The sequence below is a fragment of the Acanthochromis polyacanthus genome, chromosome 11 (genome assembly GCF_021347895.1).
Source record: "Acanthochromis polyacanthus isolate Apoly-LR-REF ecotype Palm Island chromosome 11, KAUST_Apoly_ChrSc, whole genome shotgun sequence".
NCBI classification, from domain to species: domain Eukaryota; kingdom Metazoa; phylum Chordata; class Actinopteri; family Pomacentridae; genus Acanthochromis; species Acanthochromis polyacanthus.
Window position 1 is genome coordinate 1,670,458 of NC_067123.1, and position 17,496 is coordinate 1,687,953.

The following is a 17,496-nucleotide window of genomic DNA, read 5'->3' on the forward strand; positions in this document are numbered from 1 at the left end:
TTATTTCAGACAGCAGCAGTAGAAACACGAGGAGATGGAAGCAGCAGCCGAACACAACCAACCCAAACATAGAAACCCGTTCTACTGGAGCACAAACAAACTCTGGAGATGTTTTAGTTCACTATCATCAAGACACAAGGAAATCCAGTTTTCTAACTGAATACCTTCACTGTGTTTGTGTTTTCCTGCTATTTTTGACCATTTAATGAAGAGAAAACTAAACTCTAATTCACAAAACAAACGTAAATGCCATTTCTATCACCAGTTCTGTAGTTTTCCTCTAAAACTTCTTTGGAAGAACAAAAAGTTCCAAAATGCATAAAAATTTCTACTAAATGCCGAAGAGTTCAGACAGAAAATTATTGTTTTTCTAAGCTAAGAGACCGCATGTGCAAAGCGTACCGTTTCAGTTTAAAGTGATTTATTATAAATATTTATTATTAACAACAACATTAGACTTTAATTCAAACAACTGAGCAGAAACAAACAATAAACCTACATTTAGAAAAAGACTCTTCTGAGCCTAAAAATCCATTTTTATACTGACTATTTCTGCTGTTCTTTGTAGGAAATGTGTATTTTTTTTAAAGGAGGGTTACTAAACACACAACATGATGAAATATGTGAACTTTCCCGTTATTTCTGACAATTTAATAAAGAATAAATGTCATCTAGTTTAAAAAAAAAAAAACCTTCATTTCCATTTTTAATCATCAATTCTGGTCGTTTTACTTCTTTGGGAGAAAGTAAAAAGTTCCAAAATACAGGAGCAAATTCAGGCGGAGAACTTTTTCTTTTTGGTATTTATTATTTTAAAGAGAAGAGGCTCCATTTGCAAAGGCATGCTTCAGTTTTAATTAAGGTTATAATTATTTTTACAGCCGTGCATAAAGCAGCTCCAATTAGGAAAACCCAAAAATTAATGCAAAAATATTAAAAAATATTTTTTTTTTCTAATTTAAAGGAGGTGTTTTCATTTTATTAAACTTTATTTTATTAAAATATTGTTCATTTAACTCCACTATGATAAATAATTATGTTTTATTAATAATTGTTAGAATATTTTATAATATTTAAAGTACTTTTGTACGATTAATGAGACAAAAACCTGAAGCCAGTTAAATATTTTCTAATTAATAAAAGCTCTGCATCGTCGTGTTTTACGTCCTTTTAACATGAATATTATTCCAAATGTTGGAACACCTGCTGGGAAACATTATTTCATTTTAACCCTGAACTCTTCTTTAATAATATTCTCTTTAAATAATCGCTGTGTTGCAGCTTCTGGTCGGGTTTCTTACCGTCGATGTTGAGCATCATGTTCCACATGGCCGGACGGACAGACTGATGGAACCCGAACCACACCTCCCGGCCTCCGCCCAGAGGATGGTAGTAACCCTCTGGAGGTGAGAAAAACGAGCGCCCCACCGGAGTGTACCTGTGAGGACCACAAACCAGCGTTAACTCGATAAAAACCTGATTTATGAGACGTCTCAGAACGAAAACAGGCAGTTTAGGATTCATATTTAATCTGTAATAAACCGGATTTAACAGATAAATATAAAAAACACAAACAAAGACATTCTTCTGAGGCTAAAAGTGAATTAATAAAAGGACAAAACACTAAAAAAACATGAACACACTGCACACAGGACAACTTAAAGACACAAATTTTGAGTTTATATTTGCTAAAAATGTCAAAATGAACTGAAAACCATCTTAAATTTAATTAAAAAAAATCACTGACATAACCATTCATGTATTAAAAACGAGCTAGCTGTGGCAGCATAAATTAACAAAATGAGATTAGAGACTAAATAATCACATCTAATAATAACGCCACGAGTTAAACCTTCATGAGTAAAAGCAACATAATAAACAATAAATATGACATTAATCTACATAAACAATCAGGTTTTACATCAAACTGAGAAGTCTGCTGTAAACTACTGAAAGAATAAATCCTTAAATCCTGCATTTCTGCCCGTTTAGTGGAACTTCTGCTATAAATTAATCTTCTGGTACAGACCAAAGACCGAGCACGGAAAAAGATGAATTAATACACAAGTTTAGTGTGATATTATGCCTTAAAGTCCAGAAATGTGAAAACTTTATTTAGTTTCACAAAGGAAGGAGCTGCTGTTTAATTCTGTCCACACAGAATGAAAATCACCTGCTGAACAGTAATTATCTGGACTTGATCAGGACGGCAGGAAATTCAGCTGTACAGACGAAAAAACAGGCGTGAAGATGTGAAAAATCAACATCTAAGTTTAAAATTCAGATATTTCATCAACTGTCTCATTTAAACATTCAACAAAAATATTTATTCTAACCAGATTCTGTGAAAAACTAAAAATTCTGCGATCCTCAACGCAACCACGACATCATCAGTGACTCATCAGTGATGTCACAAAAATTCAGGGACGTTTCGGTCGACTATTCCGTGTCTCCTTTAAAAATTCACCAAAAATGAACAATTCAGTCGAACCAGATTCAACAGAACAGCAGGAAATTAAGCTACGAATAAACGATAAAAGGTGAAGAAACGAGTGTTAAGATGTGAAAAATTAACCAAAGCTAGGAATAAAATGAATACATTTCATCTACAGCACTTTATTTTGCACGTCTCAATGAAAAATGTGCCAAAATTGACCCGACTGCAGTGTTTAATCCAAATAAATGATAAAAGCAGCGACTGTCGGAGAGGAAACAGGTGTGAAAACAGGTGTGAAACAGGTGTAAAGACGTGTTTCCTTTACCTCATGGAGGGAAGGTGTCGTGTGATGACATCCAGAGCCTGAACAGAGTCTTCTGGGACCTCGTTCAGGTGACCCGACAAGGCCTCCAGCAGCATCTGCAGACTGACCACAGACACCCACTGCAGAGACACCTTGAAGGTCTGGTCCTTCCCCTCACCAGGCAGGGTCACCTCCAGGTCCACCTGAGGACAGACGGAGGGACGGCAGAACGTCAGGACATGGATCAGAGAGCAGGTGGAACCACCGGCCAATCAGTGCGCCTTTCAAAGATGAGTCAGCATCCCATCAGGAGGCAACAGGTGGAAATAAGAAGACAGAAAACAGAGAAAACGCTCTGCAGCACGTTTATGGGGCAGAAACACTCAAACCTGAAAGTAAATATTAAGATTTAATTCATTTATTTTAATTATTTGAATGTATTTTGGCATTCTGGTCCTAAATCTTTCTAATTTCTAGAGATAACAGACAAAAAGACGGAACTATTCCTGTAAAATTCATCATTTTCTTCAACAATTCTCACTGTCTGCTTGTTTTTGTCACTAAATCTGTTATTTTCCTGTTTATTTTCCCGATAACTACCTTTGAGCATCAACACCATGTGATGTAATATGCTTTCAAGTGTCTAGAAGATGCTGCTGCTGCTATCCTCTGATGGTAAAAATGATCCTTTCATCTGTAATAGTTCAGACCAACCACTTACCAAACATGCTGCACTTTTAAACTTGTCCAGAATGACACAAAAATTGTACGAAATGAGTCAACAACCGTCCAAAATAACCTAAAACTCACTTTAAATGATCAGAAACGTCTCCAAAATTACTCCATTTTTGCCCAAAATGACAAAAACTTCTGCAGAATCATCAAAAATGTTCATTTTGAAAGAATTTAAAAATAATTTTGGACATTTTTCAAGTTGTTTTTAACTATTTCTGAGTAATTTTGGACAAATGTTGGTTCCTTTTGGACTAGTTTTATCACACAAGACATTTTCAGTCATTCAGGACGACTTCTGGACCATTTTAAAATTGAATTATCAGAAACACGTCCAGGGAACCAATGATTGTTTGTAGGACTAAACTGATCACACCAGGATACATCCCATAATACTGAGGATCACAGCTGGTTACAGAGAATCAATTGGATAATGTTTGAGTCATTTTGGACAATTCTTGATATTTTTGCTCATTTTTATCTCATTTGAGGCCAGTCTTAATCATTTTAACAGGTTTCTGGATGATTTAGAGTCATCTTGGATTAATTTTAGGTATTTCTCAAAATTTTACGTGTCCTGTTGGGAAAGTTTTTGCCATTTTGTAAAAGTTTTAAGGCAATCTGGAGAAGTTTGAGGAATATTGCACAATCTTTAGGTCATTTGTGGCCATTTTTAACAAATTTTGAAAGAATTTTGAAAGAATTTTGGACATTTTTCAAGTTGTGTAATTCTAGACTATTTCTGTGTTTGTTAAACTGAACAATCTAAATGTGTGTAAAATGATCCTTCTATCGTCTGTAACAGTTCTGACCAACCACCTACCAACATGCTGATATGAGCCTTAAAGTTTACCTACAATGGCCTTTTTCCCCTAAACTTGTCCAGAAAGATGTAAAAATTGTGCCAAAAAACGTCCAAAATAACCCAAAACTCACTTAAAATGATCAAATAAGTCTCTTAAATTACTCAATTACTGCCAAAAAGGACAAAAACTTTTCCAGAATTATCAAAAATGTTCATCTGGAACAAATTTGGAAAGAACTTAAAAATAATTTTGGACATTTTTCAAGTTGTTTCTGACTATTTCTGTGTCATTCTGGACAAATGTTGGTTCCTTTTGGACAAGTTTTATCTCCTTAGACACATTTTCATTCATTCTGAACCATTCTTTGTGACATCAGACACGTTTTCATTCATTCTGAACCATTCTTTGTGACATCAGACACGTTTTCAGTCATTCTGAACCATTCTTTGTGACATCAGACACGTTTTCATTCATTCTGGACACGTTTTCAGTCATTCTGAACCATTCTTTTTGACATCAGACACGTTTTCATTCATTCTGAACCATTCTTTGTGACATCAGACACGTTTTCATTCATTCTGAACCATTCTTTGTGACATCAGACACGTTTTCAGTCATTCTGAACCATTCTTTGTGACATCAGACACGTTTTCATTCATTCTGAACCATTCTTTGTGACATCAGACACGTTTCATTCATTCTGAACCATTCTTTGTGACATCAGACACATTTTCATTCATTCTGAACCATTCTTTGTGACATCAGACACGTTTTCAGTCATTCTGAACCATTCTTTGTGACATCAGACACGTTTTCAGTCATTCTGAACCATTCTTTGTGACATCAGACACGTTTCATTCATTCTGAACCATTCTTTGTGACATCAGACACGTTTTCATTCATTCTGAACCATTCTTTGTGACATCAGACACGTTTTCAGTCATTCTGAACCATTCTTTGTGACATCAGACACGTTTTCAGTCATTCTGAACCATTCTTTGTGACATCAGACACATTTTCAGTCATTCTGAACCATTCTTTGTGACATCAGACACGTTTTCAGTCATTCTGAACCATTCTTTGTGACATCAGACACGTTTTCATTCATTCTGAACCATTCTTTGTGACATCAGACACGTTTTCAGTCATTCTGAACCATTCTTTGTGACATCAGACACGTTTTCAGTCATTCTGAACCATTCTTTGTGACATCAGACACGTTTTCAGTCATTCTGAACCATTCTTTGTGACATCAGACACGTTTTCATTCATTCTGAACCATTCTTTGTGACATCAGACACGTTTTCATTCATTCTGAACCATTCTTTGTGACATCAGACACATTTTCATTCATTCTGAACCATTCTTTGTGACATCAGACACGTTTTCAGTCATTCTGAACCATTCTTTGTGACATCAGACACGTTTTCAGTCATTCTGAACCATTCTTTGTGACATCAGACACGTTTTCATTCATTCTGAACCATTCTTTGTGACATCAGACACGTTTCAGTCATTCTGAACCATTCTTTGTGACATCAGACACATTTTCATTCATTCTGAACCATTCCTTGTGACATCAGACACGTTTTCAGTCATTCTGAACCATTCTTTGTGACATCAGACACGTTTTCAGTCATTCTGAACCATTCTTTGTGACATCAGACACGTTTTCAGTCATTCTGAACCATTCTTTGTGACATCAGACACGTTTTCAGTCATTCTGAACCATTCTTTGTGACATCAGACACATTTTCATTCATTCTGAACCATTCTTTGTGACATCAGACACGTTTTCATTCATTCTGAACCATTCTTTGTGACATCAGACACGTTTTCAGTCATTCTGAACCATTCTTTGTGACATCAGACACGTTTTCAGTCATTCTGAACCATTCTTTGTGACATCAGACACGTTTTCATTCATTCTGAACCATTCTTTGTGACATCAGACACGTTTTCAGTCATTCTGAACCATTCTTTGTGACATCAGACACGTTTTCAGTCATTCTGAACCATTCTTTGTGACATCAGACACGTTTTCAGTCATTCTGAACCATTCTTTGTGACATCAGACACGTTTTCATTCATTCTGAACCATTCTTTGTGACATCAGACACGTTTTCAGTCATTCTGAACCATTCTTTGTGACATCAGACACATTTTCATTCATTCTGAACCATTCCTTGTGACATCAGACACGTTTTCAGTCATTCTGAACCATTCTTTGTGACATCAGACACGTTTTCAGTCATTCTGAACCATTCTTTGTGACATCAGACACGTTTTCAGTCATTCTGAACCATTCTTTGTGACATCAGACACGTTTTCAGTCATTCTGAACCATTCTTTGTGACATCAGACACGTTTTCATTCATTCTGAACCATTCTTTTGTGACATCAGACACGTTTTCATTCATTCTGAACCATTCTTTGTGACATCAGACACGTTTTCATTCATTCTGAACCATTCTTTGTGACATCAGACACGTTTTCATTCATTCTGAACCATTCTTTGTGACATCAGACACGTTTTCAGTCATTCTGAACCATTCTTTGTGACATCAGACACGTTTTCATTCATTCTGAACCATTCTTTGTGACATCAGACACGTTTTCATTCATTCTGAACCATTCTTTGTGACATCAGACACGTTTTCATTCATTCTGAACCATTCTTTGTGACATCAGACACGTTTTCAGTCATTCTGAACCATTCTTTGTGACATCAGACACGTTTTCATTCATTCTGAACCATTCTTTGTGACATCAGACACGTTTTCATTCATTCTGAACCATTCTTTGTGACATCAGACACGTTTCAGTCATTCTGAACCATTCTTTGTGACATCAGACACGTTTTCAGTCATTCTGAACCATTCTTTGTGACATCAGACACGTTTTCAGTCATTCTGAACCATTCTTTGTGACATCAGACACGTTTTCATTCATTCTGAACCATTCTTTGTGACATCAGACACGTTTTCAGTCATTCTGAACCATTCTTTGTGACATCAGACACGTTTTCATTCATTCTGAACCATTCTTTGTGACATCAGACACGTTTTCATTCATTCTGAACCATTCTTTGTGACATCAGACACATTTTCATTCATTCTGAACCATTCTTTGTGACATCAGACACGTTTTCATTCATTCTGAACCATTCTTTGTGACATCAGACACGTTTTCATTCATTCTGAACCATTCGTTGTGACATCAGACACGTTTTCAGTCATTCTGAACCATTCTTGTGACATCAGACACGTTTTCAGTCATTCTGAACCATTCTTTGTGACATCAGACACGTTTTCATTCATTCTGAACCATTCTTTGTGACATCAGACACATTTTCATTCATTCTGAACCATTCTTTGTGACATCAGACACGTTTTCATTCATTCTGAACCATTCTTTGTGACATCAGACACGTTTTCATTCATTCTGAACCATTCTTTGTGACATCAGACACGTTTTCAGTCATTCTGAACCATTCTTTGTGACATCAGACACGTTTTCAGTCATTCTGAACCATTCTTTGTGACATCAGACACGTTTTCAGTCATTCTGAAACCATTCTTTGTGACATCAGACACGTTTTCATTCATTCTGAACCATTCTTTGTGACATCAGACACGTTTTCATTCATTCTGAACCATTCTTTGTGACATCAGAACACGTTTTCAGTCATTCTGAACCATTCTTTGTGACATCAGACCACGTTTTCATTCATTCTGAACCATTCTTTGTGACATCAGACACATTTTCATTCATTCTGAAACCATTCTTTGTGACATCAGACACGTTTTCATTCATTCTGAACCATTCTTTGTGACATCAGACACATTTTCATTCATTCTGAACCATTCTTTGTGACATCAGACACATTTTCATTCATTCTGAACCATTCTTTGTGGACATCAGACACGTTTTCATCATTCTGAACCATTCTTTGTGACATCAGACACGTTTCATTCATTCTGAACCATTCTTTGTACATCAGACACAGTTTTCATTCATTCTGAACCATTCTTTGTGACATCAGACACGTTTTCATTCATTCTGAACCATTCTTTGTGACATCAGACACGTTTTCATTCATTCTGAACCATTCTTTGTGCATCAGACACGTTTTCATTCATTCTGAACCATTCTTTGTGACATCAGACACGTTTCAGTCATTCTGAACCATTCTTTGTGACATCAGACACGTTTTCAGTCATTCTGAACCATTCTTTGTGACATCAGACACATTTTCATTCATTCTGAACCATTCTTTGTGAATCAGACACGTTTTCATTCATTCTGAACGCATTCTTTGTGACATCAGACACGTTTTCATCATTCTGAACCATTCTTTGTGACATCAGACACGTTTTCATTCATTCTGACCATTCTTTGTGACATCAGACACGTTTCATTCATTCTGAACCATTCCTTTGTGACATCAGACACGTTTTCAGTCATTCTGAACCATTCTTTGTGACAGACACATTTTCATTCATTCTGAACCATTCTTTCTGCACAGGACACGGTTTTCACCTCATTCTGAACCATTCAGACACTTTTCATTCATTCTGAACCATTCTTTGTGACATCAGACACGTTTTCATTCATTCTGAACCATTCTTTGTGACATCAGACACGTTTTCAGTCATTCTGAACCATTCTTTGTGACATCAGACACGTTTTCATTCATTCTGAACCATTCTTTGTGACATCAGACACGTTTTCATTCATTCTGAACCATTCTTTGTGACATCAGACACGTTTTCATTCATTCTGAACCATTCTTTGTGACATCAGACACGTTTTCATTCATTCTGAACCATTCTTTGTGACATCAGACACGTTTTCATTCATTCTGAACCATTCTTTGTGACATCAGACACGTTTTCATTCATTCTGAACCATTCTTTGTGACATCAGACACGTTTTCATTCATTCTGAACCATTCTTTGTGACATCAGACACGTTTTCATTCATTCTGAACCATTCTTTGTGACATCAGACACGTTTTCATTCATTCTGAACCATTCTTTGTGACATCAGACATTTTCATTTCATTCTGAACCATCTTGTTGACATCAGACAGTTTGTCACTTCATTGACATTCTTTGAACCATTTAGTCCCTTTTGTGGACATCCAGGACACATTTTCATTCATGTTGCCACCATCTCTTTGTGACCATCAGACAATTCAGTCATTCTGAACCATTCTTTGTGAACATAGACATCATTTTCATTCATTGCTGCAGACCATTCTTTGTGACATCAGACACATTTTCATTCATTCTGAACCGCATTCTTTGTGACGATCAGACACATTTTCAAGGTCATTCTGAACCATTCTTTGTGACAAATCAGACAGTTTCAGTCCACTCAGGACATCTTCTGCGTCATGTTTTTGAGCTCCCTCTCTCCTTCGTGGCTGTTCTGTTTCCACAGAGCTGCAGGACTTTAGCTTGCAGTGGAAAATGATGCCACAGTGAATAAAACAAAACGTGAGGTAAGTGGTAGGACTTGTGAGGGTTAAACAGTAAAACAGACAGATCTAAACAGGGCTTCCTGGACATCCACCTCAGCAGCCATAACATCTACTCTGCTTCAGACTAATCCAGTTACGCCGCTGCTTCCCTTCTTAAAACACGATCAGTGAATCTCCTCTACAACGAGCAGATGGCCAAACAAACGTAGGACTGTGTTCCTGGAACACCCACCCGGTCCCCTCCCTATCGCAGTGGGTGTGCTGTGTACATGTTCCTCTTCCCGTCGTAACCCCGGCTGTCGGTCTCCAAAGATCTGCATCTTGAAGTGCCGCACCATGGTGTCCACCACCTCCCTGTAACACAGAAGAACCAGCAGTCAGACAGACGTTTCTACCAGAACATAAAGTTCCTCAGGTTGGCACAGACTGGTTTTAAAATCTGACAAAGGTTTCACAGTCCAGCTGGTTCTTAATCTACAATAACTTCTTTATATTTAATGAAGCCATGCAGAGATCCAGGTCTTTCAGAGCCACAGAGGGTGGCTCCACATTTATCACTTTTAATGGACTTTTTCAGAACTTCATCAGTCCAGCAGATAGAAGCAGGACATTTAGGAGGAGAAACATCTGAGCTCTGGAAAAACTGACACTAAATTAACAAAAGCTGGAAAATTACCCCAAAATGACCAAATTCTGGAATTCTATGACTCTCTCTTAAATTCACCAAAATAAACTATTTGCTCTGAACATATTGTGTAAAAAAACAGAAACATTATGCCCTCCTCAACGGAACCGTGAAGTCAGCTTCAACCAACGGTCACACACTGAAAACTCTGCAGGCTGGGTTTGGAGCAGCCTTCAACTGATCTGCTCTGAATTTTGCTTTAAGTGGGAAAAAACAACTAAACTTAAGTGTAAATTAGAGATATTAAAAAAAGGCTGATATTTTGAAGAGATCTGGTAGATTTCTGACTGGAATAGAGACATCAAAATCTGTCAGTGAAAATCACCACAAAAAAGGGCCAGAACGACCACAAAGTAACCAAATCAACACAAAGTTAGACAAATATGAAACTGAGAGACACCAAATCTACACTGTGAGATGCAAAATTATCACAAAACTTCCACTGAAAGATGCAAAATTACCTCAAAGACACAAAATGAGACAAAAATCAACACAAAAGACAAAATCACCAGAAAAAGATACAAAATTTCCAGGTGGAAGAACTGACAGATTTTTGATGTCACTATCTGACTCCAATAATGACATCAAAATCTGTCAGTTGTGATTTCTTCAAAATCAGCCTATTTTTTGTACGTAGAGTTTCCTAACATCTGATTTAGCGGCTGCTAAAACAGAGAAAATGAAATGAAACGTTCAGATTAACCCACTAACTGTCCAACAGCTGACAGCTTAACAGAAAACCAGTCTGTACTGAATAACTAAATAAATCCCTCCCCATAAGCTCCGCCCCTCTGTGTCTTTACCTGTTGACCCTCCGAGGCCGTTTCTCAGGCTTGATGTCGATATCGTAGTGATAGACATCAATCTTGGGAATCTGGACCTGGAAGTGGTTGGCGAGGAGCCGGATGGGTTTCCCCACCGTGCCGAGGCCGGGACGCCGTGGAGGCTGGAACAGAGAGGTAGGGCGGGCGGGCCTGGAGAGACGACAAAACGGGTTTAACGTTAGCATCAGAGGGTTAGCAGGACATCTGAAGGAGAGCATCTGGAGAAAACAACAATCAGGACATCTGGAGAAAACAACAATCAGGACATCTGGAGGAGAAAACAACAATCAGGACATCTGGAGGAGAAAACAACAATCAGGACATCTGGAGGAGAAAACAACGATCAGGACATCTGGAGGAGAAAACAACAATCAGGACATCTGGAGGAGAAAACAACAATCAGGACATCTGGAGGAGAAAACAACAATCAGGACATCTGGAGGAGAAAACAATCAGGACATCTGGAGGAGAAAACAACAATCAGGACATCTGGAGAAAACAACAATCAGGACATCTGGAGAAAACAACAATCAGGAGATCTGGAGAAAACAACAATCAGGACATCTGGAGGAGAAAACAACAATCAGGACATCTGGAGAAAACAACAATCAGGAGATCTGGAGGAGAAAACAACAATCAGGACATCTGGAGAAAACAACAATCAGGACATCTGGAGGAGAAAACAACAATCAGGACATCTGGAGAAAACAACAATCAGGACATCTGGAGAAAACAACAATCAGGACATCTGGAGGAGAAAACAATCAGGACATCTGGAGGAGAAAACAACAATCAGGACATCTGGAGAAAACAACAATCAGGACATCTGGAGGAGAAAACAACAATCAGGACATCTGGAGGAGAAAACAACAATCAGGACATCTGGAGGAGAAAACAACAATGAGGACATCTGGAGAAAACAACAATGAGGACATCTGGAGAAAACAACAATCAGGACATCTGGAGGAGAAAACAACAATCAGGACATCTGGAGGAGAAAACAACAATCAGGACATCTGGAGAAAACAACAATCAGGACATCTGGAGAAAACAACAATCAGGACATCTGGAGGAGAAAACAACAATCAGGACATCTGGAGAAACAACAATCAGGACATCTGGAGAAAAACAACAATCAGGACATCTGGAGGAGAAAACAACAATCAGGACATCTGGAGGAGAAAACAACAATCAGGACATCTGGAGGAGAAAACAACAATCAGGACATCTGGAGGAGAAAACAACAATCAGGACATCTGGAGGAGAAAACAACAATCAGGACATCTGGAGGAGAAAACAACAATCAGGACATCTGGAGAAAACAACAATCAGGACATCTGGAGGAGAAAACAACAATCAGGACATCTGGAGGAGAAAACAACAATCAGGACATCTGGAGGAGAAAACGATCAGGACATCTGGAGGAGAAAACAACAATGAGGACATCTGGAGGAGAAAACAACAATCAGGACATCTGGAGGAGAAAACAACAATCAGGACATCTGGAGAAAACAACAATCAGGACATCTGGAGAAAACAACAATCAGGACATCTGGAGGAGAAAACAATCAGGACATCTGGAGGAGAAAACAACAATCAGGACATCTGGAGAAAACAACAATCAGGACATCTGGAGGAGAAAACAACAATCAGGACATCTGGAGGAGAAAACAACAATGAGGACATCTGGAGAAAACAACAATGAGGACATCTGGAGAAAACAACAATCAGGACATCTGGAGGAGAAAACAATCAGGACATCTGGAGGAGAAAACAACAATGAGGACATCTGGAGGAGAAAACAACAATGAGGACATCTGGAGAAAACAACAATGAGGACATCTGGAGAAAACAACAATCAGGACATCTGGAGGAGAAAACAACAATCAGGACATCTGGAGGAGAAAACAACAATCAGGACATCTGGAGAAAACAACAATCAGGACATCTGGAGGAGAAAACAACAATCAGGACATCTGGAGAAAACAACAATCAGGACATCTGGAGAAAACAACAATCAGGACATCTGGAGGAGAAAACAACAATCAGGACATCTGGAGGAGAAAACAACAATCAGGACATCTGGAGGAGAAAACAACAATCAGGACATCTGGAGGAGAAAACAACAATCAGGACATCTGGAGAAAACAACAATCAGGACATCTGGAGAAAACAACAATCAGGACATCTGGAGAAAACAACAATCAGGACATCTGGAGAAAACAACAATCAGGACATCTGGAGAAAACAACAATCAGGACATCTGGAGAAAACAACAATCAGGACATCTGGAGGAGAAAACACTAGGGCTGGACTCGAATATCCGTTCGCTACGGTGGTATCTGGATATTAATTTTGGTATCCGAATATTCGCCCATCCTCCCCCCTCCCGTTACTGTCTTCCCTCCGCCTTCTGCCCACATCGGCTCATCCCATCCTGTGATCACATACACACGTGGACAAAATTGTTGGTACCCCTCAGTTAAAGAAGGAAAAACCCACAATTCTCACTGAAATCACTTGAAACTCACAAAAGTAACAATAAATAAAAATTTATTGAAAATTAAATAATCAAAAACAGCCTTTACTTTTGAATTGTTGATTAACATAATTATTTAAAAAAAACAAACTAATGAAACAGGCCTGGACAAAAATGATGGTACCTCTATAAAAGATTGAAAACTATTTGACCAGAGTGACATGATTAACTCAGGTGTGTCATTTAATTGATGTCACAGGTGTTTCCAAACTCATAATCAGTCGGTCTGCCTATTTAAAGGGAGACAAGTAGTCACCCTGCTGTTTGGTGAAAAGGTGTGTACCACACTGAACATGGACAACAGAAAGCGAAGGAGAGAATTGTCCCAGGACATCCGAAAAAAAATGATAGACAAACATCTTAAAGGTAAAGGCTATAAGACCATCTCTAAACAGCTTGAAGTTCCTGTGACAACAGTGGCTCATATTATTCAGAAGTTCAAGACCCACGGGACAGTAGCCAACCTCCCTGGACGTGGCCGCAAGAGGAAAATTGATGACAAATTGAAGAGACGGATCGTTGGAATTGTATCCAAAGAGCCCAGAGCAACCTCCAAAGAAATTAAAGGTGAACTCCAAGGCCAAGGTACATCAGTGTCACATCGCACCATTCGTCGTTGTTTGAGCCAAAGTGGACTTCATGGGAGACGACCAAGGAGGACACCACTGCTGAAAAAAACTCATAAAAAAGCCAGACTGGAATTTGCAAAAATGCATGTTGACAAGCCACAAAGCTTCTGGGAGAATGTCCTTTGGACAGATGAGACCAAACTGGAGCTTTTTGGTAAGGCACATCAACTCTATGTTCATAGACTCAAAAACCAAGCATACGAAGAAAAGAACACTGTCCCTACGGTGAAACATGGAGGAGGCTCAGTAATGTTTTGGGGCTGCTTTGCTGCATCTGGCACAGGGTGTCTTGAAAGTGTGCAAGGTACGATGAAATCTGAAGACTATCAAGGCATTCTGGAGAGAAATGTGCTGCCTAGTGTCAGAAAGCTTGGTCTCAGTCGCAGGTCATGGGTCTTCCAACAGGACAACGATCCAAAACACACAGCCAAAAACACCCAAGAATGGCTGAGAGAAAAGCGTTGGACTATTCTAAAGTGGCCTTCTATGAGCCCAGATCTGAATCCCATTGAACATATGTGGAAGGAGCTGAAACATGCCATTTGGAGAAGACACCCATCAAACCTGAGACAACTGGAGCTGTTTGCTCATGAGGAGTGGGCCAAAATACCTGTTGACAGCTGCAGAACGCTCATTGACAAATAGAGAAATCGTTTAATTGCAGTGATTGCCTCAAAAGGTTGTGCAACAAAATATTAAGTTATGGGTACCATCATTTTTGTCCAGCCCTATTTCATTAGTTTGTTTTTTTAAATAATTATGTTAATCAACAATTCAAAAGTGATGGCTGATTTTGATTATTTAATTTTCAATAAATTTTTATTTATTGTTACTTTTGTGAGTTTCAAGTGATTTCAGTGAGAATTGTGGGTTTTTCCTTCTTTAACTGAGGGGTACCAACAATTTTGTCCACGTGTGTACACATATACACATACGGGGGCGGCATGGCTCAGTGGGTAGAGTGGCCGTCTTGTAACTTGAAGGTTGCCGGTTCGATCCTCGGCCTGTCGTGCTCATGTCATGGTGTCCCTGAGCAAGACACTGAACCCCTAATTGCTCCTGATGGGTCGTGGTTAGCACCTTGCATGGCAGCTCCCACCATCAGTGTGTGAATGTGTGTGTGAATGGGTGAATGTGACATATCATCATGTAAAGCGCTTTGGATAAAAGCGCTATATAAATACAACCATTTACCATACGTCTATAACATATACACATATGTCTATGTGATCACTCCTTCCTCCCCCCAGACGAAAATATTCAGAGCTCGTCTCTTCCCTGCACCTTCGGCCCACTTCAGCTCATCCATTCATACTCAGTTCATCTCGGCTCATCCATTCGTGTTTCTTACCACCACCTGAATGGCCGGGTGGCTGCCGACTCTGACGTCACGCTTCAATTTCATTGCATAAACACAAGACAATGCTGAAGACCTCCGCTGTTCTCTCCGCTGGAGATTTTCTGTCTTTCTATGGTAGATTCATCTATTTTTGTGGTCATTTGGTAACTTGGTTTCAGCCCTTTTAGTGCTGAGTTTGCATCTTTCTGGTAGTTTTAGCCCTTTTTCTGTTGATTTTGTCCGTTTTTGTGGTTGTTTTGACTGTCCTGTGTCTCTCTTTTTTCTTTAGTCACTTAAAATACAATTTATTATAAAAATAGCTTTGCCACAGAGAGAATCGTGTCTAGAAGAAGATGTTGGAACCAAATGTAGGTGAAAATGAGTCCATTAAGCTGCTGGTTGTGGAGATGTAGAGTAGATTGATTGGTCTATAAAGAAGACGGTCGGTCTTTAAAGAAGACGGTCGGTCTTTAAAGAAGACGGTCGGTCTTTAAAGAAGACGGTCGGTCTTTAAAGAAGACGGCTGGTCTATAAAGCCGATGGCTGGTCTATAAAGCCGATGGCTGGTCTATAAAGCCGATGGCTGGTCTATAAAGCCGATGGCCGGTCTATACAGCTGACGGTCGGTCTATACAGCTGATGTCCAAAGTAGTTTAAATCAATCCACTGGACTTCAAGAAAGTTCCTTGAAGACGTTTCACCTCTCATCCAAGAGGCTTCTTCAGTTCTGGTGGTGGTTGGTGTTGCCTCAGCTTTTAAACCTCTGTGAGGTGTGTCCAGGGCTGTTATTCCAACGACCGATACCAAAACTCATCTGACTACTCAATGATGGTCATTGTGAGTATCAGTGGGGGTCGTTGAAATGCAGAAGCCTCTTGGATGAGAGGTGAAACGTCTTCAAGGAATTTTCTCAAAGTCCAGTGGATTGATGTAAACTACTTTGGAAAACCATGACCTGGATGAATGAGAACCTACACAGACATTTTAAAGCTGATGGTTGGTTTTTAAAGCTGATGGTTTTGTTTTTTGTTCATTCATAGGTAGAACTTCTTCATATTTAATGATGTGAGTAAAGATGTCTGACGGCAGAGCGTTGATCTTTGCATTAAACGTCAGAACGATAAACGGCGGCGGCATCATGTCACGCTGGCTGCAAACATCCCATCAGTGACACCTGCTTGAATGCACAGAAATGAGCGATGGCAGCGCTGACCTACATGGGTCGACCAAACAATGACCTCCAATTATCCTTGGGCCCGCCCCGAGCTCCACCCAGACAGCCAGGACAAAGACCCCGGCCTCCCAGACAGACCATATGGAGGGAAACCACACAGGGAGGCCGGGATTACCGTTACACCGAGCACGCCATCCACAAACACAGCATCTATAGAGGTATATGGACAGGAGAGGTCAGCAGCACCGACCAACTCCTCCCTTTTCTACAGGAACGACAGCTAACCGACAGATTCTGTTCCATATGGGACTCAGAACCTCACTGTTTCTCACATGTACTTATTAATGCTGCTAATTGGACTTGAAACACTTCAACACTTCTATACTTGGGCAAGTCACAGTGGTAACATATTAATTAATGCTGACAATTATTTTATTGCATGTTTATTTTATTATTAGAATATTCTGAAAGTCCATTATGACAAACAGTGAATCTTAGACAAAATTCAAGCCAGTTGGACCATCAATTCAAAGTCAGTT

The 17,496-nt window shown here is 39.1% G+C and overlaps 1 protein-coding gene across 1 annotated transcript in view; it reads right to left on the bottom strand.

Moving 5' to 3' along the window:
* The window catches only part of ago4 (argonaute RISC component 4), a 40,315-nt gene extending 30,194 nt beyond the window's left edge, over positions 1 to 10,121 (bottom strand). The window contains 4 exon segments of the mRNA XM_051955921.1: positions 1,302 to 1,438; positions 2,763 to 2,944; positions 10,000 to 10,059; positions 10,061 to 10,121. Of these exon segments, the coding sequence (XP_051811881.1) occupies positions 1,302 to 1,438; positions 2,763 to 2,944; positions 10,000 to 10,059; positions 10,061 to 10,105 (424 nt within the window). The 5' untranslated portion in view covers positions 10,106 to 10,121.
* Positions 10,122 to 17,496: the final 7,375 nt, after the last annotated feature.